Source organism: Scomber scombrus, chromosome 12, assembly GCF_963691925.1.
Source record: "Scomber scombrus chromosome 12, fScoSco1.1, whole genome shotgun sequence".
NCBI classification, from domain to species: Eukaryota; Metazoa; Chordata; class Actinopteri; order Scombriformes; family Scombridae; genus Scomber; species Scomber scombrus.
The window spans coordinates 18,420,614-18,443,163 of record NC_084981.1 but is presented as its reverse complement, the minus strand read 5'-3'; the positions used below and the strand labels follow the sequence as shown (position 1 = coordinate 18,443,163).

The 22,550-nt window shown below is 38.2% G+C and overlaps 1 protein-coding gene across 1 annotated transcript; it reads right to left on the bottom strand.

Moving 5' to 3' along the window:
* Window positions 1-3,185: 3,185 nt before the first annotated feature.
* LOC133991942 (carbohydrate sulfotransferase 15-like) lies at window positions 3,186-21,743 on the bottom strand. The gene is made up of 8 exons (XM_062430557.1): window positions 21,540-21,743; window positions 10,027-10,671; window positions 8,656-8,995; window positions 7,237-7,380; window positions 6,219-6,375; window positions 5,853-6,009; window positions 4,072-4,219; window positions 3,186-3,903 (listed from the first exon to the last, which is right to left on the bottom strand). The coding sequence occupies exons 2-8, from the start codon at window positions 10,498-10,500 to the stop codon at window positions 3,713-3,715; spliced, it is 1,611 nt and encodes a 536-aa protein (XP_062286541.1). The 5' UTR covers window positions 10,501-10,671; window positions 21,540-21,743; the 3' UTR covers window positions 3,186-3,712.
* Between the last annotated feature and the right edge of the window lie 807 nt (window positions 21,744-22,550).

Sequence of the window (22,550 nt, the reverse complement as noted above, 5' to 3'; positions counted from 1 at the left end):
AGTTTTTCCAACAAGATTACGCTGATGAAAGCAATAGTGAATCCAGTACTCTGAATTTGTTAAATTTCAGCTGTGAGCATGTATTTGAAGCTAATAGTAGGCTTCAGTAACCAAAATGAGTAAAATCGAGTTGATATCTTTCAAAGTTACTGTCTGTTATGAGACAAAGTCCCTCTTTTTGTTATGATCCTTCCACTGTAGCTGAACAGAGAAACACGAAGAGGGATTTTTTTTTACTAAAAGACTGATTGTGAAAGATATCCACTTTATTTGACTAACTCAGACAACTGAAGCTTCATATTATCGTCAGATTAACTTTTAAATATTTTTTTTGCTCAAAAATAAGGATAAATGATTATTGTTTTAAGAAATTGTGGGGCTATCCTTTAATGTGCCCTTGAGCAAGGCACTGGACATCCGACTGCTGGCAGTGAAACTGCTCAGTGGACAGTGGATGATGATTTTTTTTCTCCTCAGCGCCAGGTGTGAATATGATGAAACTGTGAAACTGGGTGTGAAGTGGGATGATGCAAGAAAAGAGCTCAGGCACTCAGTGGACACTCACAAAATCCTAACTCCTAAAATACACTCACACACACCTATGTGCACAATCAAATGTCTTACGTCCTTCACAAAATGAAGGCATGTCAAAAGACTTCTTATCGGTTTCTTTCACCTTTGAAAATCCTAGATAGGATTACCATCAATATGACATGAAGAGGCTAATCAGCCATACCTGACTACCTTTCTTTCACCAGAGCCTCAGTGCTTCAGCTCTGAGGCTCCTGAGGCTTTGTCATTATCGAAGGGAACAATCACATTGTAAATGCACATAATCAGAGGGCTAAACAAGGTGATTCTCCAGCACCGGTGCTCCTCAATCTCTGATGTTTGATTTTCTTTCCTCAATAAGTGCATGTTGACAGTGACAGAGGGAAAATTTAAATAGCAATCTTATTGGTGTTGAATGTAATCAGGAAAGGCACAGTCTGTGTAAAGTCAATTCATTGATTTACTTCTAAACGTAATATACATGTTGGAAAATGGTTACAGAAAACATGTAAAAAGGGCTGATAACTATGCAGTACTGAATTGTGGAGATACAGCCTTAAACTGTTTCTCACCCTCTCATTTTTCCTGATTTTCTGAGCCTGCAAAAAAGCGCTACCCCGTGACGTACTGGCGTACCCCGTGACCTTGGTCCCTACCCTACTATAGAAGACCGAGAGTCCGCTTTCCTCAGTGGTTAACCTGCCTAGTGGCCAGTTATTGTTAATATCTAACACTACTACTACTACAGTCTACAGTTAGCCAGTTAGCTGAGTTAGCCGTCGAGCTAGCGGCAGAAAGCTCTCAGACGTAGCGTCCATGTTTCTGGTAGAGGTGGTGACTTTGATTAACAGGTGACACTTGGTAGGGGGCGGGGTTTCTCTGGGTTTCAGTGAACTCGGCGGGCACTCCCACAGCGTTTGGGAGCAGAGAAAGAGGCTGTCTTTTACACAACTTTGAAGCCTAATTTCATATATTTGGCTTTTTTTTTAATCATTCACATTTGACAGGGTGGTTAACAACACACTTTTCTGTGGTATGTCAAATACAGAACACATTTATTCTTACTTTACACAGACTTTAAAGTAATAATCTCAGAAAATTTCATGTAAATAAAATGTTTGTTAAATCACTATCTGTTGTTGAATGAGGTAACACAATGGTGATTGAGCCTGATGAAAGCTTTTGCATTTGCAGTATTTCGAGTATTATATCGTTGGTGACATTCTCAGGAAAAATCAAAAGCGGGGCACAATTAATGACGTGTTTTTACCACCCAGTAGCGATTGGTCCACCAGAGAGGGTATGCTAAGCTAACGCAACAAACTTCAACTGACTTGTGTGTGAAGCGGTGATGACACAGGCAACACTGTTTAGAGAAAAAAACAGCTCCTCAGGATTCTTACTTTAAGGGATGCAATTTTCTGAAATGACAGTGAATACTCCAAATGACACAACTGCAGAAAAGTGTTTGAAGTAACTCTGCAAAGGTCTGATGGCATAATGAGACAGTATTTCTGTTTAAACTGAAACTGAATATGGTCTTAAGACAAGAGATGTCAAGACAGTTCATTATATCAGATACAGTTTTGAGGATGAAGCTAAATGAAGTATATTTCACAGTATCACAGTACCGCTTTGCATTTTTTTTCTGCAGCAGTAAAGTCAAAGTAATGCTGAACAACTCTCAAAGATATTGCTCTTAATGTGCAATGACGGCGCTTGAATAAAAGAACACATGACATCATATTGTATATAGCACACAAAATAAGTCATGAAATCCATATGAGCTTCTGGGGCCAAAAAATACATTTCATCTGTTTGTTTTGTGAAGATGACTGAATTATTTAGAATTGAATATTTCTTCCTTGAGGTGCCAGTTCAAAGAAATGATGCACAATCTTATTTAGCACATGTACAACGCTGCAGCATTTTATCCATATCAGAAATAGGCTAATGTTGTTTGTGTATACACATGTGGATATATTGATAAACTGTGGTATACATGAAGGGTGTTTTTGCATTGTGTTCTTTAATTTTGATTTATATTTTCTATGTATGCAATTGTCCATGTAAATGTATGGGAGTAATTGTAAATATATATATATATATATATATATATATATTATTATTATTATTATTATTATAATCACCTGGAGGGATGTGATTGTGCGGTTCAGTCTGGAGCAGAGGGTAAAGTCAGATGATCAGCAAAATTCATCTCACCTGGTCAGTCTGTCTTCTTCAATCCTTCTCTCCCCTGATTTCATCCTTTGGGTTAATTTCTATTTATTTTGTTTAAATGCAGCACAAAGCCTTTTTATACACTGTAATCGCAATAAAAACAGCCCGAAGACACACTTGATGTGCCCTCATCAATTTCAACTGACAAAGAGAAAACATTATTTAAATTGTGCAGGCATGGTAATGTCATATTTTAACCTGCATTTTGTATAAATACCGTGAAATAAAATACCCCAGTGACAGCATGACTGCATGGAGCAATCAGAGGTTTGGATGGTCACATATTGAAGTTATGATCTGTGTTTTAGTGCCCTCTTGTGATTAATCCCATAACATCAACATAAGGTCTACATTTTCACTCAGACACCACTCTGAACAAAATCAACTTCAAATCATCTTATTGCCATTTTTATTTTGTTTTTAACAGCTGTAACTCTCATGTGAGGCCTTCTCTTAGACCCTATGAAATCTAAACTATTTCTATGTATCTTTCCAGCTAAAAATTAGGGAAATAGACCAGAAAAATGGGATAGTGGATGTTTATCACAATAAATCACAATATCATCACTGCATTACATTCAAGCCAGCCTGAGCCATAAATGAAGTTAAAACTTTATTCAGAGGTGTACACTTATGAATCTGTAGATTGTAACAGTTCATTTTGAATAAAATGGCTTCCCAACACTGTTGAAGTATCTTACAAACACATTTTATTGTCATTGCTCTGACTAATTCACTTGATCCATCACACATTCTCTCAAAAGCAAATAAATATCACAAACAAAACCCACACACTCATTCATGTAATGGTATGTACAACTATTCACCTGTGTAAGAGTTCTCCCACTGTATATATATATTTTTATCAGTAATCCCTGCTTTAGCTTCTTTCTCTGGTTTCTTCTGAGCTCGTACCACTTCAGGAGTTACTCCAGAAGAAGCCCTTGTTCTCCATCACAGTAGCCAGTTTGTGGTTGAAGGGCTGATGAAATTCCCTGAGGAGGTTTCTGGTGGCTGGAAGCATAGGGCCCAGGTTCCTGTCGGCCGCACGCCGGGTGTTAGACATTGGCCTTTTGGTCAGTGCTGCCTCCACCTGCTCCGATAAAGGACCTGCAAAGAATATGAGGCATATCAGAGATCTTGCAAAGTTACAACTTAAAGAAGAAATAAACAAATAAATACATAAGCAGGAAGATATATGCTATTTTTTTATTCTGATGTTAAAATGTATTAACTTAAATAAGCAGCATGTCACTCTACAGCTTTTTGGATACTTACCAACAGTCAGAAAATCAAAAACTTTTTTGATTGTCCCTTTCAAGTTGGCTGCGTAGTCCTCCAGTCGAAGAACTATAATCTGCTCCCTGTGGAAAACTGTCAGCCAGTCCAGTAAGAAGACAATGTACATCCCCAGATTTAGCCTCACCTGCGGGGACGCATCAGAGTCAACATCAGTCAACATCATAAGTGAGGTGAGATTGTTTTTGTCAAAATGCTGTGTCTAAGGTCAACAGTGAACTGACAAGTCCTTAAAGTGTTCAGAAAAACTAAAATTTGAGCATCTACAATATCACCAAATAATTTGCATAATGTGCAAATAATTTGCATTGAAAAATGTGCATTAAAAAAACAAAACCCAACAATGAACTGATCCTACTAAACAGTATTATCTGTTTATCTGAACTCTGATATTTGTGTTACACACTTCCATCATTTTCCAGCAACATTAAATATGCGTCTGAAGAGTTGCCACATATGCACCATTTGCTGTTTGAGTTTTCTAAAAAATTCATTTTAATGAATGAAAGCATATATTCCTGACCTGTTTTTAAGATTACAGATTTAGTAGAAGCTTGTGGGTACAAAAGCTGGAAAGTATTAAAGCAAACTAACAGACTATTGGTTTTAAATTTGTTGATATAGAATATTGTAAACCTTTTCCTTTAACTATCATTTCCCACTTTCAAGAACCTTAAACACAACAAGCACTGCTACATTTGCTGGACATATTAAGTTCAAATGCAGTGAGCAGCAAGTAAATAAGAGCTCTGCAAATCAACACATTGATATTGGAGCTTTCAAAATAACAGAATACAATTATCAGCTTCAAACACATTAAATTATCTGTTGTCAAATTGCAGGTGCACGTGTGCAGGTGCTAGAACTTAAAAATTGACACATACAAAACTAAAACTAATATATACAGACTAGTGAAACATTTGCTAACTATGGCATGTAAAGAAAAATATGAATTAATGATGAATTTGGGCTTTCTCAGTGCACTCGATGTCAGACAGATCAAAAAACTGCAAAATTTGTTAAAATAGTAAATGAAATATGTTTTGAAAACTATTCAAATATATGCTGTTTAATCGCAAATTGAACCTTAGAAACAGGGGATATGATGGACATGTACAGAATAAATGGGGTGAACAAATACTTCTGTCATGCAATCTAATGTGACACACGTTTAAATTATGGTTTTCTTCATAGAGTAATTGTCTCCCTTGTTTGGTGTATGGTGAAACTACAGTAAGAATGAGACAGTTCAGTGTTTAATCCAGCTGCACAGACACTCATCATCCTCAAGAGGGCGCCACAGTGCAACACAACCCACTGAAACTATTCAAAAGCAGTTTAAAATAACCTTTAACATATTTTTAAGGCCTACCCAAACTCATACAGTACATAACAGAAGAGTCATGTAAACCAAATCTGAGGTTGTGTTTCTGAATGTTTTTGCTCTGTTCCAACCATTTCAGGCTGAGCTGATTGTTGCTTTTATTGGAGTAAATCTCCCAGGATAATAGTGCTGTCACCTACATGTTGTGATTACTTGTGACAGAGCTCATAACTCAACTTATTCCTGCGGGAGAGTTGTCTGATAGGATATAAGCTAAAGGGTCTGAAATGAATCTGAACAGCTAGTTGGTAATATTATGCACTTGTAACAGCTATTTAAAGATATATTTGAGGACTATATTTGTAATAAAATCTGTAATTATTCTCATATAAAATGATATTCAAAAGTTAAAAGTGAGAACATTATTTCAGCTGACCGGCATAGCATTGGAGAGGTTTGTGTTGTAGACACAGGAACGAAGGGACCTCTCCAAAAGGCAGGACTGGAACAACTGTATGGACTCTGTGACCTTTTGATGGAAGTCCTCTGCTGACTTGTTGGCCATCTTAAAATACAGGTAGTCAGAATACAGCCTGGGAACATAGGGAAATGAAGTTGTAAGCCAGTTGGAACTGAGAAATGCTGGATATACAAGAAAACAATTATGTCCTGCAATAATGATACATTACAGGAAAACCTTTTAGAAGCAATTTAAACACAGAAATTATTTTGAATAGGCACCACACAGAAGAGTGTCCATCATCTATACAGGTAAATATGTGGTTGGATTTCTCTACATTACCTCTCTACTGGATCTCTAAGCATGATGATGATTTTGGCACTAGGCTGGACTGTGTGGATAAAGTCCTGGGTCAGGAACAGGGGCTCTTTCTCCTCCCTGTCTCCAGGGAGATAGCTCCAGGCTTGATTGTCCCACATAGTGGATGCACTGGCTTCACCTGTCAAGACACTGACAGTCTTAGCATCATCTTGGGCATCGACAGTACATTTAAAATGCAACAAGTGGAGCAAACGTCATGTGGCAAAGTTGAGCTGAATATCAGGCCAAAAGGATGCATGGGTGTTAACAGTTTTCTTATCTGGCAACATCATGCCTCTCTAATCAGTTAAACAGTTTTGTGATAGTACAGCTGCAACTCTTAAGATTTTAATTAATCATAGTTGAATGCTCATGCAAAATCCAATAAGGATAAACAACCAAAGTCAAGTAAGCAGGAACTTTTTATCAGCACATTTTCATGAGAAGATAAAATTACTTTTCATAACCATGACATTAAGGATTGTCCTTTAAAAGATCAATACTTTAATTCCATGTTTAATAACTAGTGATTATATTCTTCTGTCTCTTGGAGCCAGGTGAGTAAGATTTGAGTCAACCTGATTCATAATTATAGATGCATGGAGAGTAAATAAAGGTGGTTGTGACAGCACCCAGCAGTGCATTGGACTTTGTGAACACTCCCAACACTGGTTTGTCACTGTTAGACCACAGAATACCTAGAATAATGGGAGAGGTATTTCCCTCTGGCTCTTCACATGAGCACTGCTATAATCCTGAGGCCAGAGCCACTTGTGGGGAATCTACTGAAACTGAGCGAGGACTGAAATAATGGGAAAGGCAGACAAAAGAGACCCGTAATTTGAATCCAGGTCAGGATCCGATTCTTTGGCTGCTCTAAGGTCCTCAGAAAACACCACCTGAAAACTATAAAGGCCACAGATTCTTCCATTTGATGCACAATGGCCGCTAACAATACCAAATCATAGCCACCCACGCAAAGACTTTCACATGTGTTCACCTGTTATGAACTGGAGTGCACTGTGGTCTCCAGATGAATTTCCACTGATTCCTTCTTGGATGTTGTGTGCTGCCAAGTCAAACAGATCCAGGTAGTCTTCCGCAGGGAAACTTTCCTGGAAGCCATCTTTGAAACGGATATAACCTGCACCACACAGTATGCCAAAATAACACTCATTACATACTCCTTTATAGACTACTTAACCATATAATTCATTTAATGGATTGTATAAGCTTTGAACTCAGTTGAATAAAAATGAGAATTTTTAAAAACCTTACTGGAGTATGATCAAGAGATAATTTTTTAATGCATTTATAATGTATTAATGACTAAAACAATTTACATATACTGTTGATATGCAGCACTTCCTGCAGGCAGCTCACAGTAAAAGCCTTCCAGGGAAGGGAATTAATGAAGCCTGTTATTATGAAGCAGCTGCAGAAGGTCTTCATTAACAGTGGTGGCACTGTGCAATCTCTTTTTTTTTGTTTTTTAGCTTGCAGACTAGCAGTTTATCTCCGTATTTGTGCATTTTTGTTACTGCTGAAGGATAAGCGGGTATAGCTGTGTGTGTGTGTGTGTGTCTGTGTGTGCGTATGTGTGTGTGTGTTGATTGGGGACGGCTTGTGCAACTACGAAAACAAAAGACAAAAGACTTGTCCTCAACTGGTAAAATGCTGATTTTTTTAATGTAAGTAAATGTAATGTCCCCAAAAGTGATGTAAGCTAACTTGTGTGTTAATTAGGGACAGTTTATCCAACTGCGGATAAAAGTCATGCTCCCACTGATTTTTGGGTCAGTTGTTAAGGTTAGCGTTAGCCAAGTCCTGGTGATGATTAGGGTTAGGGTAGTTCTCCATGAAATTAATGTAAGTCCATGTAAATATCCCAAAAGTGATAGAGGTAAGACTCTTGTGTGTGTTTTAAGAAAGAAAAGAATATCTGGTGAAGACAATAAATTCAGAGCCAAAAGAAAAGAAATATGAACTATAAAATCAGCTGACATGAAATGGCTTCAATGATAAGTTATGTTTGCTGGTCTCACATTTACAAACCCTAAAAGATACATTTAAATGAGACATAGTAATAAAATATTTGACCTGGATGCCTTTCCAGCACTGCAAAGAGTCATTTCTTTGCATAAAAAGAAATGTGATCAGGAGAAGCTGTTCTGATCCTGTTATTGTATTTAAGCAGATGTTGAAATAAAATGAGCTGATTTTACTCAGCTTTGAAGTCTGTTAAGAAGTAATGACTTAATCTATTTCCACTAGTGTATATTGTTGATTGTACACAGTACTACTATTGTTAAAGCCTACATTGTCTAATAATCTTTTATTATCCATCATCTTGCCTCCACAAACTTTATCCAAAATCATCAAATCACATAGAATTACCATCCATCCTCTGATGACTTACCAAAGCGTTTTCTGGTCCACCAGTGGGGCTCTTTCATGGTGTTGAACTTGACCTCTGGGTGCAGCAGCAGCCTGTGAAACAAGTCTGTTGTGCCACACTTCGGTTGGCCGATAATGTAGAAGTATGGCAAGCAGCGCAGACGAAACAGCTTGCCATTTCTGTGGAGTAAGTTATGGTGGAAGTCAGTCCTCAGGTGGTCGCACACAGTCTTGAAGGTCTTTGAGCGCAGAGTGAAGAGGTTCCTCTTGTACATATCAGTGCCGAGTTTACTGGAGAACTCCTCATACCAACAGGGGCTCTTGATGCCAGGTAAGAACTGGCGAGGAATTGCAGTGAACAGCTGTGGCAAGAAACATAATAAAATGAGGTAACAAAACTAAAATGCCTTTCATTAATTAAAACCGATTAGTTAATCCTGATTTTTAGAGGTCATTATTGTTATTCCTGTGAAGCTTGTGGTTTGTGGTGTTTTTTAAAGCAGTAGCACCACACCCAAAATCTATTACATATGTGCCAAAACCCACATTACATGATTTTGCAGCCTCATAATTGATGCATCATCACCAATGTCCTCTTTGTACAACAGTTAGTTGCATTATGTTAGAAGAAAATATGTTTAACACTGACAAGGACTTGCTTGTGTGGCTACCTCTGTAATTGTGTTTTACAGCCATCGTTGATTGATACTTTAGCCATGAACACTGTAAAATGATGCAGTGTAACATGGAAAAAAATGACGAGGACATACACTAAACACAGGAGAGCTACTTTAATTCATAGAAACAGAGGTAGGAGGCCCATAGCAACACTTATAAAGACATGTAACCTGATATTTTCTTAACAGCACAACAAACTTTGGCTCCAGAAATGTGAAGTTGAATCAACACCTCTGACAGTCTCAACAAACACCGGTGATTATGAGCTTCACCAGACAGTCATTATAGTAATGCAGGGCTTATGGTGTGGTGTTTGTCATTCTCAGTTCACAGTTCACATGTGTGAATGTGTCAACAAAAAAGAACTAAAGTGATTCAAGTAGTCACTTAAAAACAATTTATAGTGTAGCCTCAATTATCATTTGTCAACATATTTCTCATTCATTGTCATTGCTGATTGAAAACATTGTGTCATCATTACACTCAATAAATATAAGAAAAGCAGCCTTTATGTTTGGTGGTCAACTATATAATTGTGAGTTTGACTAATGCGTTTGATAAAGGAGTGGGTGAAATTTAGCAACTTAAGAAGGAGTGTAGCATCATTTCAGTTACAGTAAGAACATGAAAATAGCCATTCTGACTTGCAAGGCTTTCAAGTAACAAGAGTAATGTCCGGCAAAAATGAGTTGAAACATTTTTTCCACAAACTTACATGGGAGTCAGTTGCAATGATGTCCTTTTTATCAGGCACCTTCCTGGGTGTGTATTGTAGCTTGGAGCCGATGATCTTCACCAGCAGTTTCATGTCTATTAAACTCTTTTCAGAAGACACGTCGGATGCTGCTGTGCTGATCTGGATGACCACAGGTCTGAGCTGATAGGGCGAGGGAGTAAACAGTACTCCTTTCTTGTCCCATGTCAGGATATATGAAGCCACGATGAGGAATGTCAGGGTCAAGCCCAGCAGGAAGCTCACCACTTTGACTTTTGAGAAGCCTCGCAGATTAGTCAGTGACAACAGGGGAGCCCACTTGATGTCCATATTTTCAGGCAGGTTTGTGTGCCTGAAGTCAAAAAACGTTCTGATAGGCCTTTTCCCATAGTTTTCAGCCATGGGCAAGCTGTGGAGGCTGTGGCTGTGGTCTGTTGGGGTGTTGCTCCCATATTTACAGTCTGATAGTGGCATACTGACATGGAGGCAGCGTCAGCATGTAGAAAAAGAAGCTGATAAGTTATTCACTCAAAAAAGTTCAGACTTCACCTATGGGAGGCTGTGTGCATTCATCACGCTTTTTAACCTGCAGATCATCATTCGTCTTCATTTCTTATGTGCTCCTGAGTCTTTCAGCAGGGCCTCCTGTAAAATTAGAAACAGTTGTTAAAACAAAGCGCGTGGCTATTTTATGAGTTCCGTTTTCTTTTCACCAAAAGTGCAGTAGTGTAGTTTTCTTTGAAGTATTTTAGTCATCTCCCATAATTCCAAGAAAAGGTGGAATGAACACATTTAATATCAGCGTATTTGAGGGAGCTTTACTCCCCCTCTGAGGCATCAGTGTGTGAATTTCAAACTATACTTCTTTCTATAGTACTGTAACTGTTTGAGGTGGGCTGCAAAGTGTGTGTGTGGTCTGCTGGATTGAGATCCACTGCTTTAGGATGAAGGCTATACAGCACATGCAAAGACAAGCCCTACCAAGAGACCTTCAAGGTCAGAATAATAGTTTCTCTGTAATTCAAAACTAAAAACACATGATTATTCTCTCTGAGCTAAGAGCCTGCTGAGAGCTCCCTTTTATTAACCTGAAAACATTATTCTCTGAGTTCAAGGTTTTACATAGAGACCCATGTTAGGTATTGAAACAGGTGGACAAGCAGTGTGGCAAGTGCACAAATTTGGTTTTCTTTTCCCGCCACATGACTAAAAATAAAGTAGGCAATTTTATTTCTAGGGTGGTTTGCTAATGAATTTCAGACATTGATGTGTTGAATGTTTTTAAAACACTTCCCAGACAAATCATAAGCTGGTAACATATTTCTTTTTCTTTTGTTGCAGAGTTTGTAATATCTGACAATCCCATTGGACCAGGAAATTAAATCCAGCACCGGTTCCACTGAATTACATGGAGCACTCTCTAATTTTACAGTGTTTTTTCTTATTGCACAACAGGGGCCTGTTAAAGTGCAGCCACAAAAACATTATGTGACTCAATGTGTTCACAGTTAGATCGTTAAAGGTGCAAAAGCAGAGTATATTGAAATGCCACCCCAGTCCTCTCATGCTACGTAACATAATTTCGAAATGGAGTTCCATGAAACTAATTGAACTGATGGCAGCAAAGTTATTTGATCAGAGTAAGAAAATGAGAGAAAATACCACCAGCTCACCACCATTTACTTATTGGAAAGGCAGAGCAGCCACCCACAGAAGTGATTGGTACGCTGCCATCACCACTGTAGGGTTAGTGTCTTGCTGTAGCATGTACTGAAAGCAAATTCACAAATTCTTGGGCAATGCTGTGAAGTAGAAACAAGCCTTAAAAGAATAGGTTCACAATTATTCAAGTCCTGAATTATATACCTTAAGAAGATCCCCTCCAGTGCAAGTGATGGGGGACTAAATCCACAGTCCACAGGAAGTATAGTAAAAAATAAAATAAACAATGAACTTTGAAAGATATCTACTTGATTTGATGAATGTGGATGGCTGAAATCTCATTTTATCTTCAAACTTTAAAATATATTTTTGCACAGAAGAGTGCCTGTATTTTTTTGTCACTTTACACTTGCAGTGGAAGTGCCTTATGACAGTATCTCGTAATGGCCAGTTTTCCAGAAGATTTGCTGAACTAATGAAGCTTAAAGATGCCCTCCTGACATATTGTAAGATAAACAAAAAACACTCTGCTGTGAATGATAATTTGTTTGTAATATGGTTTTTCCACAGGATGTCTCCCACTTCACATCACCCTTGTGTAAGTTGCATTCTGGACCACAGTTAACTCCAAACCATTTGTGATGTTACAAGTCATGTTCAAAGCTACAGTACAAGTGCGGGATCCAGTGACAGGACCAATGTCTGGATATTTAGGCCTTGCTTTGATTCTTGTTTTAGTATGGCTGTTGTGAGGCCCCTAACTTTATGGAAGTATAGTTCTAATTCACTGGTACCCCCTCTAAGACATTTTCAATGATCATGTTATCATAAGATAAACAACTAACAGCTGCACTCCATGCTTGCTTGTAACCGATGTGCATGTATTTACTTCCCTTGTACATGTATTTACTTTACTTGTTGCTATATTTTATTCTCCCAGCCTTACCTTCACCCCTGTTTTAATGTCGCAACAATGCTCTAAATTGAGGGACATATGCTCATCATGTTGCTCAGTCTGCAACATGCTGAAGGTGTGCACAAAGGCCCCTCACACACTTGCAGATTTCATAAAGGGGGACCACTCTGAGCCCTCGCAGACTTATCAGGAATGCTTGCCGATGTCTGCAAGGCCATGTAGGCAGACGCCGCGATTGAGCGAAGAATATATTTTTTATCCCTCTGGAGGTGTTGCAGACCTCATTTAATTAAATATAAGTAGGTGAAGATGGATTCTTTAAAACACAGCTGATAGCCCCCACAACTCTGACATCTACAGTAGCTGGTAGTTTAAGTTTTTAATGAATGATGCTGGACCAAATCCTGATTCTTGCCTTATCTTTACATGTCTTATATTTCCATATTTGGTGCTGTTTTGATGACTTTTAATGATGTGTAATGCTAGCTGTGTTTTTTAAAGTCCTTCCTTTGCATATCTTTTTTCTTTTTTCCTTTTTTTTTTTTTTTTTACATATTCTGTTATGATTCCAGGTAATTGTTATCCTGTGCTCTCTGTAACTATTAATCTATTATTATCATGAAATATTTAATGTCTGTGTAGAGCAAAAAATCACAAGTGTGAGAGAAGAGAGAGATTTTAAAATGTGATAGAAGAAAGGATGATGAGAGTCAAGGGTAAAGCACAGGATGGAGAAGTGAAGCAGTAAAGATGAGAAAAACAGTGTCAGAAAGAGCAGAAAAGACAGACTTTAGACCTTTGTGGTCTAAAAATCGATCTGTGGCGGGAAGCAAGCAGCAGGTGGGATTGACTGAGGTGAAATCGCACCATCAAAATCTGGCTGACTCAAAATAAAAACCTGCATTCATCATTGCATCAGATGACTTTGTTGTTTTAAGTGCAGAGAAATCCAAGACTGATCTGGTATCAAAGTGAGAATGGGATATTTTTCATGTTATTGGGAGAAGTGTGTTGGGTTGTTTACACTGCGAATGTGCCAGATCGTCTGAAATCATACAGACCCAAGGCTGCTTTTCTGTGGAAGTGAAAAGCTATGATGTGATTTCATCCAGCAACCCACACAATACAGTTAATATAAACTAAATATATCTAAAATATACACACTGCATATTATCTTCTAACCTGGTGTATTGAGCTTCTGTATCGGCAATATCGTTCTCCTCTGTATCGTCCATATTCTGGATATGCTCTCCAAGATAACAATACCACCAGTAATTAAATTGTTACAGATGTCTGCAATTTGCATAAATGTATAAGTAAAATTCAGTACTCAATAATGTGAAATGATAAATAAAATATAAGTTCCTGTTTGTCTGTAAATGCAATCTGTGGGACACTTCATTCCTTTTGGTTCATTCACAACACACATCATTTTATACTCCATAGCATACAAAATCCACGTCCCGTATTGAAATGTTTTTCTGGAGCTAATGTGAGCCTTCAGCTGTTAGTTAAATCAAGTACATATCTTTCAACACTGAAACCTTTTTAGTGCTAAATTCCCACTTTTACTATCCTTCCACTAGTGCTCATATTGAAAACTGTCTGTTGAGACAGAAAGAGGGAAAGTTTAATCTAATGAGATTACTAACTCAGACAGCTGAAGCCTCATATTAGCTTCAGATAGATTTTTGAGGAATGTGGATTTAGTCCCCCACTTACACTGAAAGTATATTTGGAGGGGATATTCTAATAGTCAGTATGAACAATTACAGCAAGAAAAAAGCTGTTTCAATGTTCATATAGGCCTCCCCAGCTGTTTGTTTTTTGACTGACTTGAAAAATAGTGAACCTATCTTTTAATGGACCCGAGAGAATTAATGCTAATGTTTTGGCGGCCCTTGACCTTTCTGTTAATATCACTGTCAGACCAACATTTTCCATTTGTATACTAGAAATGTCAAAATGTGGGCCGATTTCCATGGAATTTAAACAGTACAAGTGTGCTGACACAGGACCAACTTTTTTCAGTTTGGACACTTTTGAGTATTCCTCTTGCTCCATGCTCGGGTCCAGATGTCAACTTTGCACAAGATATCCAATGAACTAATGTACGGATTACCATGATATTTGTTGAATCCACTCAGGCTGAGTGGGTAAATCCATTTGATTTATTGACCCATGATGTTTCTTTTAATGCCACTCATTAGATAAAATATGCATGAGCTAATTTCTTATTTTAAGATTAATATGTTTAATTAATAGGCTAACTCTTCTCCTGTTCCTATATCAAACTATAACTACGATTACTTTATTCAATGTTTTCAAGGTATCTCTCACATAGACATCATTAAACCCTCTAGACAAAGGTTGAATGACACAATTTAAATAACTGAAAGTATGAGTTTATTTGTTCAAATTATTAAAAAGTTTCTATGAATAGATTAATTTTATTTGTGTGTCATAACATTAAAACAGTTTATCCTACAAGGAACACAGAATAGTACTACCAGTCAAAAGTTTGGACACACTTTCCCATTCACATCAATGAGAAAGTGTGTCCAAACTTTTGACTGGTACTGTAGATAAGGGTCATAGGCCACTGTTGAATTTCTATGAGTATAGCATTTTTCATATTATTCTGATACATTTTTGAAAAAAAGCTGGACATTTTCCAATTCTACACATAGTGGCTTTAATTATATCTTTACTATAGAGAAATGCAATGTGTAGAAAAGGCCACTTTCAAGAACTGTATATGAGGAAATGTTGACATGTCTTCACACTCAAAGTTTATTGTCCAGGTAGAGTGCATTCAGGTAGCTGTGATTTGATTTGTATCGAGCTTACCAAATCACCAAAATAGTTGAGTGAATTGAGTATTCTGATGAACAATATGAATTTCAATATGTTCAGCTGTGATAAAGGTTCAGTAGCTTTTGACTGTTACATGGACAAATCATGGAGCTCATTATTTTTAATTAGTCCCAGCTGTATCGATTCCACAGCTGTGTGTCAAACTTGCAATTCAACCTTTTATGCTGCTGATAAACATTAACATGACTACTGTCAAATTTCTATGTCCCTAAGTCTTCCTCTAGTCCTACCACCTTCAGATAGAAGTGACAGTATATTTAACCTTGATTACATTTACTATGACATGTCTGACGGGCTTTTAAGTACACATCTGCTTGATTTGTTCACAGAATTTCTGTTTGGGGTGCATTTCATTGTGTGCAGGTTATGCTATTACGTGCATGCATAAACTCGCTTTGCACACGCACACACACTCATATTTATGCACACTTGATGCACTCAAACACACAGACATGCTCATTACACACTGCCTCACTGTCTTGCACCCTCTCATTTATCCCCCTTCATCTAGTCTTCGTGACAAAATGATGCCAATCAGACCCAACCAATTCTGTGCAAAACTGAACAGCAAATGAAAATCGTCATCCCCGTGGAGCTCTTGCAGAGACAAAATACTGCATGCTGTATGCAGATGCACAGCTCTGTTCAGCATCAATATTGTGAAATAGTGCCCATACAAATGTGAAAATGTGTTAAAGAGTGGAGACAAGAGGCAGCACTCTGATTCTCGCCTCTCCTGAAACATGTTTTAATCATGTCTTCATGTTTATAACTGTGTAAACACATCCTGACCTTGTACAGTACACACTGTGACTGGGACTTGGCTGAATCCCAGAGTTGGGAAATGGGAGGCACGAGAGAAATCAATGCCACAAAAGGAAATAAGACAGCGTCCCTGCTGATGGGGAAGTCAAACAATGAAAGATGGGATACCAAACTGCTGTAATAGTAAAACTTTCTCTTTGTGGATGAAAAAGAAATCAAAAGTAAATTTCATGTGAAGGACAGAAAACAACAATTGTTCCTTGCTGACTTTTTTTTCTTTCTTTCTCAGTCATATTACACATGAAATCTTGGCAGGAAGTCTAAAAGCTCCCTGAGAACACAAATGTCTCAGGAAGTGGGCTTCATCCGTCTCATTATGCTGGACTAGTCCTCCCTTTCCTTTACACTTTTCACTAAGAAAGAAGATGAGTGGGTTGTTTTTTTTTGCTGGAGAATGATGTTTGCCGTCACAGGAATCTGACTTCTTAATCTGTTAAATAAGCAGGCTGCTGGAGCAATAGTACAGTCTAAACAAAACAGAAATGTACTAAAAAAAGCTCTGGAAACATTAAACCTCTTGTCTAACGTTGTCTGTCTTGATCAGCCAGGTCACTGCAGTCCACCTTGACATCTGGAGAACAGATGTGTCGCCCAGTTAAACTGTGTATTTTTGCATGTATATCACTGTATATATTTGCATGTGTATGTTTTTCTAATAGCAACAGGTTGTTTGGTTTAGCAGGTCTTTAAAAACTATGTGGCATTAATAACAAGCAGAGAACATCTAAAACATTCCTCCTACTGTTTAATTTGAGTAAGGATGAAGGAGTGTGCAAGTCTGAAGACAGAGAGGATGAGCTGGGTTCAGCCTGGGTGGGCAGCATAATAACTAGATAAAAGGGTAATTCCAGTTTATTACAACTTACACATTTTGGAGATTGCTTTTATTGGCTGTGCTATTTTTTTTATTCATTTTTGGACCAAAATGAAAGAAAAACCTTTAGGAATACATACATGGCGAAATCAATGAATCTGACAGGGTCAGAAACAAGTGGTCAGAAAATTAAAAAGGTTGTAAATAAGCCAGCAGTTTAGCCACATCATGTGAACCATTTTATTTTGAGGTACAACTAAAAGCAAGCACACCCAAAATATAATAAAAGTAGTAAAGGGGACATAACTGTTATTATGTCAGATAGTCAAAGTTGACGTGACTATCTTGGGGGGAATGCCGCCATCAAGTCAAAAGCCAGGATTCAACCTGCTTTGAATGCTCCATTTGCAAAGTTACCTCTACTCCCCCATCACATTGACGTATTCTTGTTCACCCATGACCACAAACAGCTGTCTGCTCCATACCCTTTGTTGCTAAGGTTGTTCCATGAGTTATTTGCGTTGTCCACTTGCATTTATTGCATCGGATTCAGGCTCAAACATGTACCAATGTATTTGAGAAGTTTATATTTCAAGTAAAATTTAGTGTTTTAGTCTCAGGAGATGGCAGAAGCCTGCCAAGGGGTAGCTTGTGGAAGCGAACCAATCAGAAGAGAGTAGGCTGATCAGGAGGGAGGCCTTAAAGAGGCAGGAGCTAAAACGGTCTGTTTCAGACAGAGGATGAACTGAGTGGCTGTATAAGGAGCCAGTATAAGATCAATAAGGAGTGTTTTGAACTGTGAATCATGCAAAGATATTCCAGTCGAGCCCCAGAATAAAAATATCGTGGACAGACCTTAAGTACTTAAGTACTGACTTCCCACACACATGAATAGCACAAAAATACTTTTATGACTGTTTGAGACATTTTTAAAAAATCTAATTGTTATAAATTGTAAACACATCATGGAAAGCATTTGTGTCAAAAAGTATGCCTTGTTTTACAGATTTACAGGCAGAGGGCGTCAGGTGACTGACTCCAGCGCAGCCTCTGCATACTGTAGTTAACTATGATGGATGTTTATATAGTTTAGGTCATTTATCCATCTGCTTACAGTCACTCTTCCAAGTTTGTGAGATCATCTGACCACTCATGTTTCTTGCCCTATCTGATGGATCTGTTGAGTGAAATGGGTGTTCTCGGATTTTCGTAAATAACTTTGATGAGTGCAATGTTATCTTAAGTGAGAGAAATAAAACTACAAATTAAAGACCCACGTTCTAATAAACAGGAATAATCATTTAATGTGCCCTTGGCCTTTTAAATTACAATACGTTGTACAAATATGATTAAAAATATTTGATTAAATTATTTATTTGGTTATGACCACAACATAATGAAGCTCCCTGAACAAACCGCAGAGCTGTTATGAGCTTTCAACTGCCAGAACCAAATGCTCATAAACAAAGATTAAATTAAAGTGTTTTGAAAATAGATTATTCAATGTGTGATTCAACTTACTGAATTTTTTATAACACACAAATTCCAGTCTAAAGTGGCAACAAAACAGCATGCACAAATTCTTTATTGTCACTGAAAGATAATGAATCATGGGAAAATCCTGCCAGCTGAAGCTGAACAGAGTAATTCTCTTGCTTGAGCACGTTATTCCTATTGATTCATGTAATCAATAGGCAGAAAGTGGCAAAGTGGAAAGTGGAAAGTTCAGCTGGGGATTTGGTTAGCAACCAACGCAAGTGCTGTTGTCCTTGAACCTGACACATGTATCTTCTTGAGTTGCTACCAGAAGAACATTTGGCTGACGATTATGTTGATGAAAAACGCTTGAAGAAAGAACCTGTCAGCGCAGTTTAACTGCCGCTGCTTTTGCTTGTGTGTGTGTGAGACGAGCTACTACTGTTAATCCTGTTTGCATGCACAGCCACATGACATGTAGCAGCTTGATCAGACTTTAGGTTTCTTTATTACTCCTGGGAGCCAAAGGCTGCTCACACACTCCATATGTATTTATCAAGAGTAAGAGGTAAAACTAATAGGTTCACCTGTGAAAAAAATCATCCAAATTTTTAGGCCTTTATAATTAGATCTTTATGCGTCACGTATATAATAATTTTAAATTATGAATCACTCATGACTTCTGCACCTACATTTCTCTTGGAGCACTGCCTGATCCCACATTATAATGTTTTTATACATTAGGGAAAATATTTGCCTTGGCTGGTGAATCAGACGAGATCTCATTCAGGGTTACAGCATGTATGTGGCTACATGTTATTTTAACTTGTGGCATTTTATGAACTTTCACTGTTGATTTTAAGCAATTTGGAAGTGAATTATTTCAGCTTTCAGCAAAAAAAACCACTTTGAGTGTTTGAATACTAAAGTTAGTACAGTATGTTGTGTAAAGTGTTATAAACTGTTATCTCTTTAGAATAAATTGACTCTCTAATGTATTATGACTCATAATGACCTGAGTATGTGTGCTTCAGTATAATTTAACATAATATGTATCATATATATCTATGACTATGTTCATTAAGTGTGTCAGGACTGGCCAATTTAATTTAGTAATTCTATCAAATATGATACATATGGTCTCAGGAAGTGGATAGTTTCCTTTTCTCTTGTTATGATTTACACTATGTCAATCAAATGACTCAATTTTAAAGGAGAAATTATGCCATAATACACCTTCATTGCAGTGAGGGAGAGAGCTTTCTGTAGCAAATGTGACGTACAGATAGCGCATAAAAAATAAAATCTGGTAGAGAAAGGAAAAAAAAATCCAGAGAAAAGCAACATCCAGAAAAATGTCTCAATAGAAAGTCAGTCGAGGAGAGTGACGGATGCAGATAAAAATCTGACTCTGCATCATCAGTTTTCATGTTGGAAATAATGCAGAGCCGATCTCACATTACTGAGGCTTGTTGTCATTTCAGGTTAAAAACTACCAACTCTTGAAATAGAAACTCTGAGCTGCTGCCAAAACACTTTGGTATCATGCAATCCTCCCACATTCTTAATGTTCTATGTTACAGAATCCTTTTCTTCCATTTGTGGTGGACCCCCAGAGTCCAGTCTAAACAATCTGATATGGTACAACTCTCTCACTTGCCTTCTCCCTTCTCCCCCCACTCATTCTTTTAGCATTACCTCAGCCTTCCAACGGTGGCCGTTGCCAAAAGAAGCATGGCTTTGACATCTCAGCAGCTCCAGACATTTGTTCCGCTAACTTGGGGGGAGCAACCTAAAGCCTTCCTGCCTGGCAGACCAGACAGACTGCAGGGCTGGGTGCAGCGGCCAGAGTGAGGTTTGGCTTGGGCATGTGCAAAGTTTTATAGGGTGTGGAGAGGTGCAACTACTTACAATGGACACTGTATCTATCTCATCTTTCTGTCATGCTCTTTCTCCCTCCAATTAGCAACAAAAATACAACTGCAGTGATCCAGAAGCTGCACTCTACTGAGGCATGTTTGTCCAAAGGTCACCTGCCTACATGTCAGGACTTCTGCGCTGCACTCTGAGCACTGCTGCAGCCCCTTTAATAGTCTAGAATTGGGAAAGCAGGGGGAGGGAAGTGAACTAAATGCCAAACAGGAAACAATGAATGCACAAACATCTCACATATCAATGCATCTCAAACATCTCAAGACTACATACCAAACAAGCTGGTAAAATAATACACACGTTACTTCATGGCTTGTTTGCTGGGATGCATGAGGAAAATCATTTGGGTGTAATGAAAGGAATTACTTAGTCATATCTTAACAGATAATCCTACGGTTTGTTATGTTACAATAAACAGAATAATAATCTCTTCATCAGAGCAAGATGTCAGCGAGCATGTATACAAATGTTTACAGAAGCTTATCTTTCCACCATAACACATCCTTGTTTGTGGTTCAGTCTTTGGACAACCAAGAATCTTTTAGCCCCCCCTGAGGAATGACGCTGGGATATTTTGCAGCTGAAATTTTAACCTGGAGGAGGTTACTTTCCATCTGGGAAACTTGAACACATTGTAACACTTTTGGGGACTTTCAGGCTCATTCCTGGCCACTTATCTAAGAATTTGCATGCAATGTTGTAATAAAATATTTGTTTTTCCTAATGTTTCAGTCAAACTCAGCCATTCATTGTGCTGTCTATTCATATTCAACTGTCAAATAGTCAGATAACAGAATACCACAACTGTCTTCACAAGGATTAATCATAAAAACTGATTTTTAAAAGGTGATTTTATAACAAAAAAATCTCGATGTCAGGATAAAGAGCTTTCAAATAAACAAAAACATAATCCGGCTAAGGAATCATCTCTAATGATCCCAGAAATGTGGCCAAAATCCCCTTTTCTCAATCTTCTTTGTAATCAATTATTTTGTGTGTGAAGATACTCACAGTGGCGTTTCTCGTGCAGCCGCTCACGAGCCATGATGACCACCAATCAGGCAATCCAACACAACTCGACAGGTGTCAGTATGAAACGCAAATGGAATAAATGATCAGTGCGTGTATCCTGAGCATGGACAGCAGTGTTCATGTTGACAAGCTCCGGCTGGGTTTCAGTCACGGAAATGCGAGACTTTCCGGAGTCTCCATCGGACTGAGTGAGCTCCCCTGCGCGCACCAGAGAGTGGAGAGAGGAGAGGGGAGGTGCACATGTGGAGCAGCGCAGCACAACCAATCCTACATCTACATTTCAACCCCCAAAACGCGCTCATTGATTAGGTTTGACGTTCCGTTATGATGAATGGCATCCTATGAGTCACTTTAAAAGCAAATAGATTCATGGTACCCATCCCAAGGGGTCTCCTATTGGTAACTGTGCAGAGGATTCCCCACGAAATAGGAAATACTTCAGCGCCAGTTCATCAAAAGTTGTCTTAATCAGGGAAATGCTCTATACATCCAACAGTCTCAGCAAAAATTAGGCAAATCCCTTAATCGCAATCTGTGATATGAAATGCAATAATGTACCAAGGAGTCATGCAGTAATGTTCACACCACACCATGCTACCAGTATTTATGCTGAATGGCCTATATAGAATAAGAAAATGTTAGCAAAAAGGGTATCATTAGCTGGTTAACTAGGCAGAACTGTTGGTTATAAGATCCCCTCCAGACATGAATTAAGACTCTCCTTTGAACAATGATGTGTGTCTGATGTAATTACTATTTTAAAATCTTTAAAATGGCTATTCCTTCTCATGAATATGCAAATATATTTCATTTCATTTCAGAGGTTTAACTGCTGGACACAAGATGTCTCCTACTTCACTATGAAGTCCATTCTCTCTCTCTCTCTCTCTCTCTCTCTCTCTCTCTCTCTCTCTCTCTCTGTGTGTGTGTGTGTGTGTGTGTGTGTGTGTGTGTGTGTGTGTGTGTGTGTGTGTGTGTGTGTGTGTGTGT

Bases quoted from the DNA above. Each gene is read 5' to 3' on its own strand.
- LOC133991942 (XM_062430557.1), bottom strand. From the start codon at position 10,500: ATGCCACTATCAGACTGTAAATATGGGAGCAACACCCCAACAGACCAC. The intron at 8,996-10,026 runs GTAAGTTTGTGG...TTCTTGCCACAG, and splicing joins TCATTGCAACTGACTCCCAT to CTGTTCACTGCAATTCCTCG. The intron at 7,381-8,655 runs GTAAGTCATCAG...TGTGTGGTGCAG, and splicing joins GTGGACCAGAAAACGCTTTG to GTTATATCCGTTTCAAAGAT.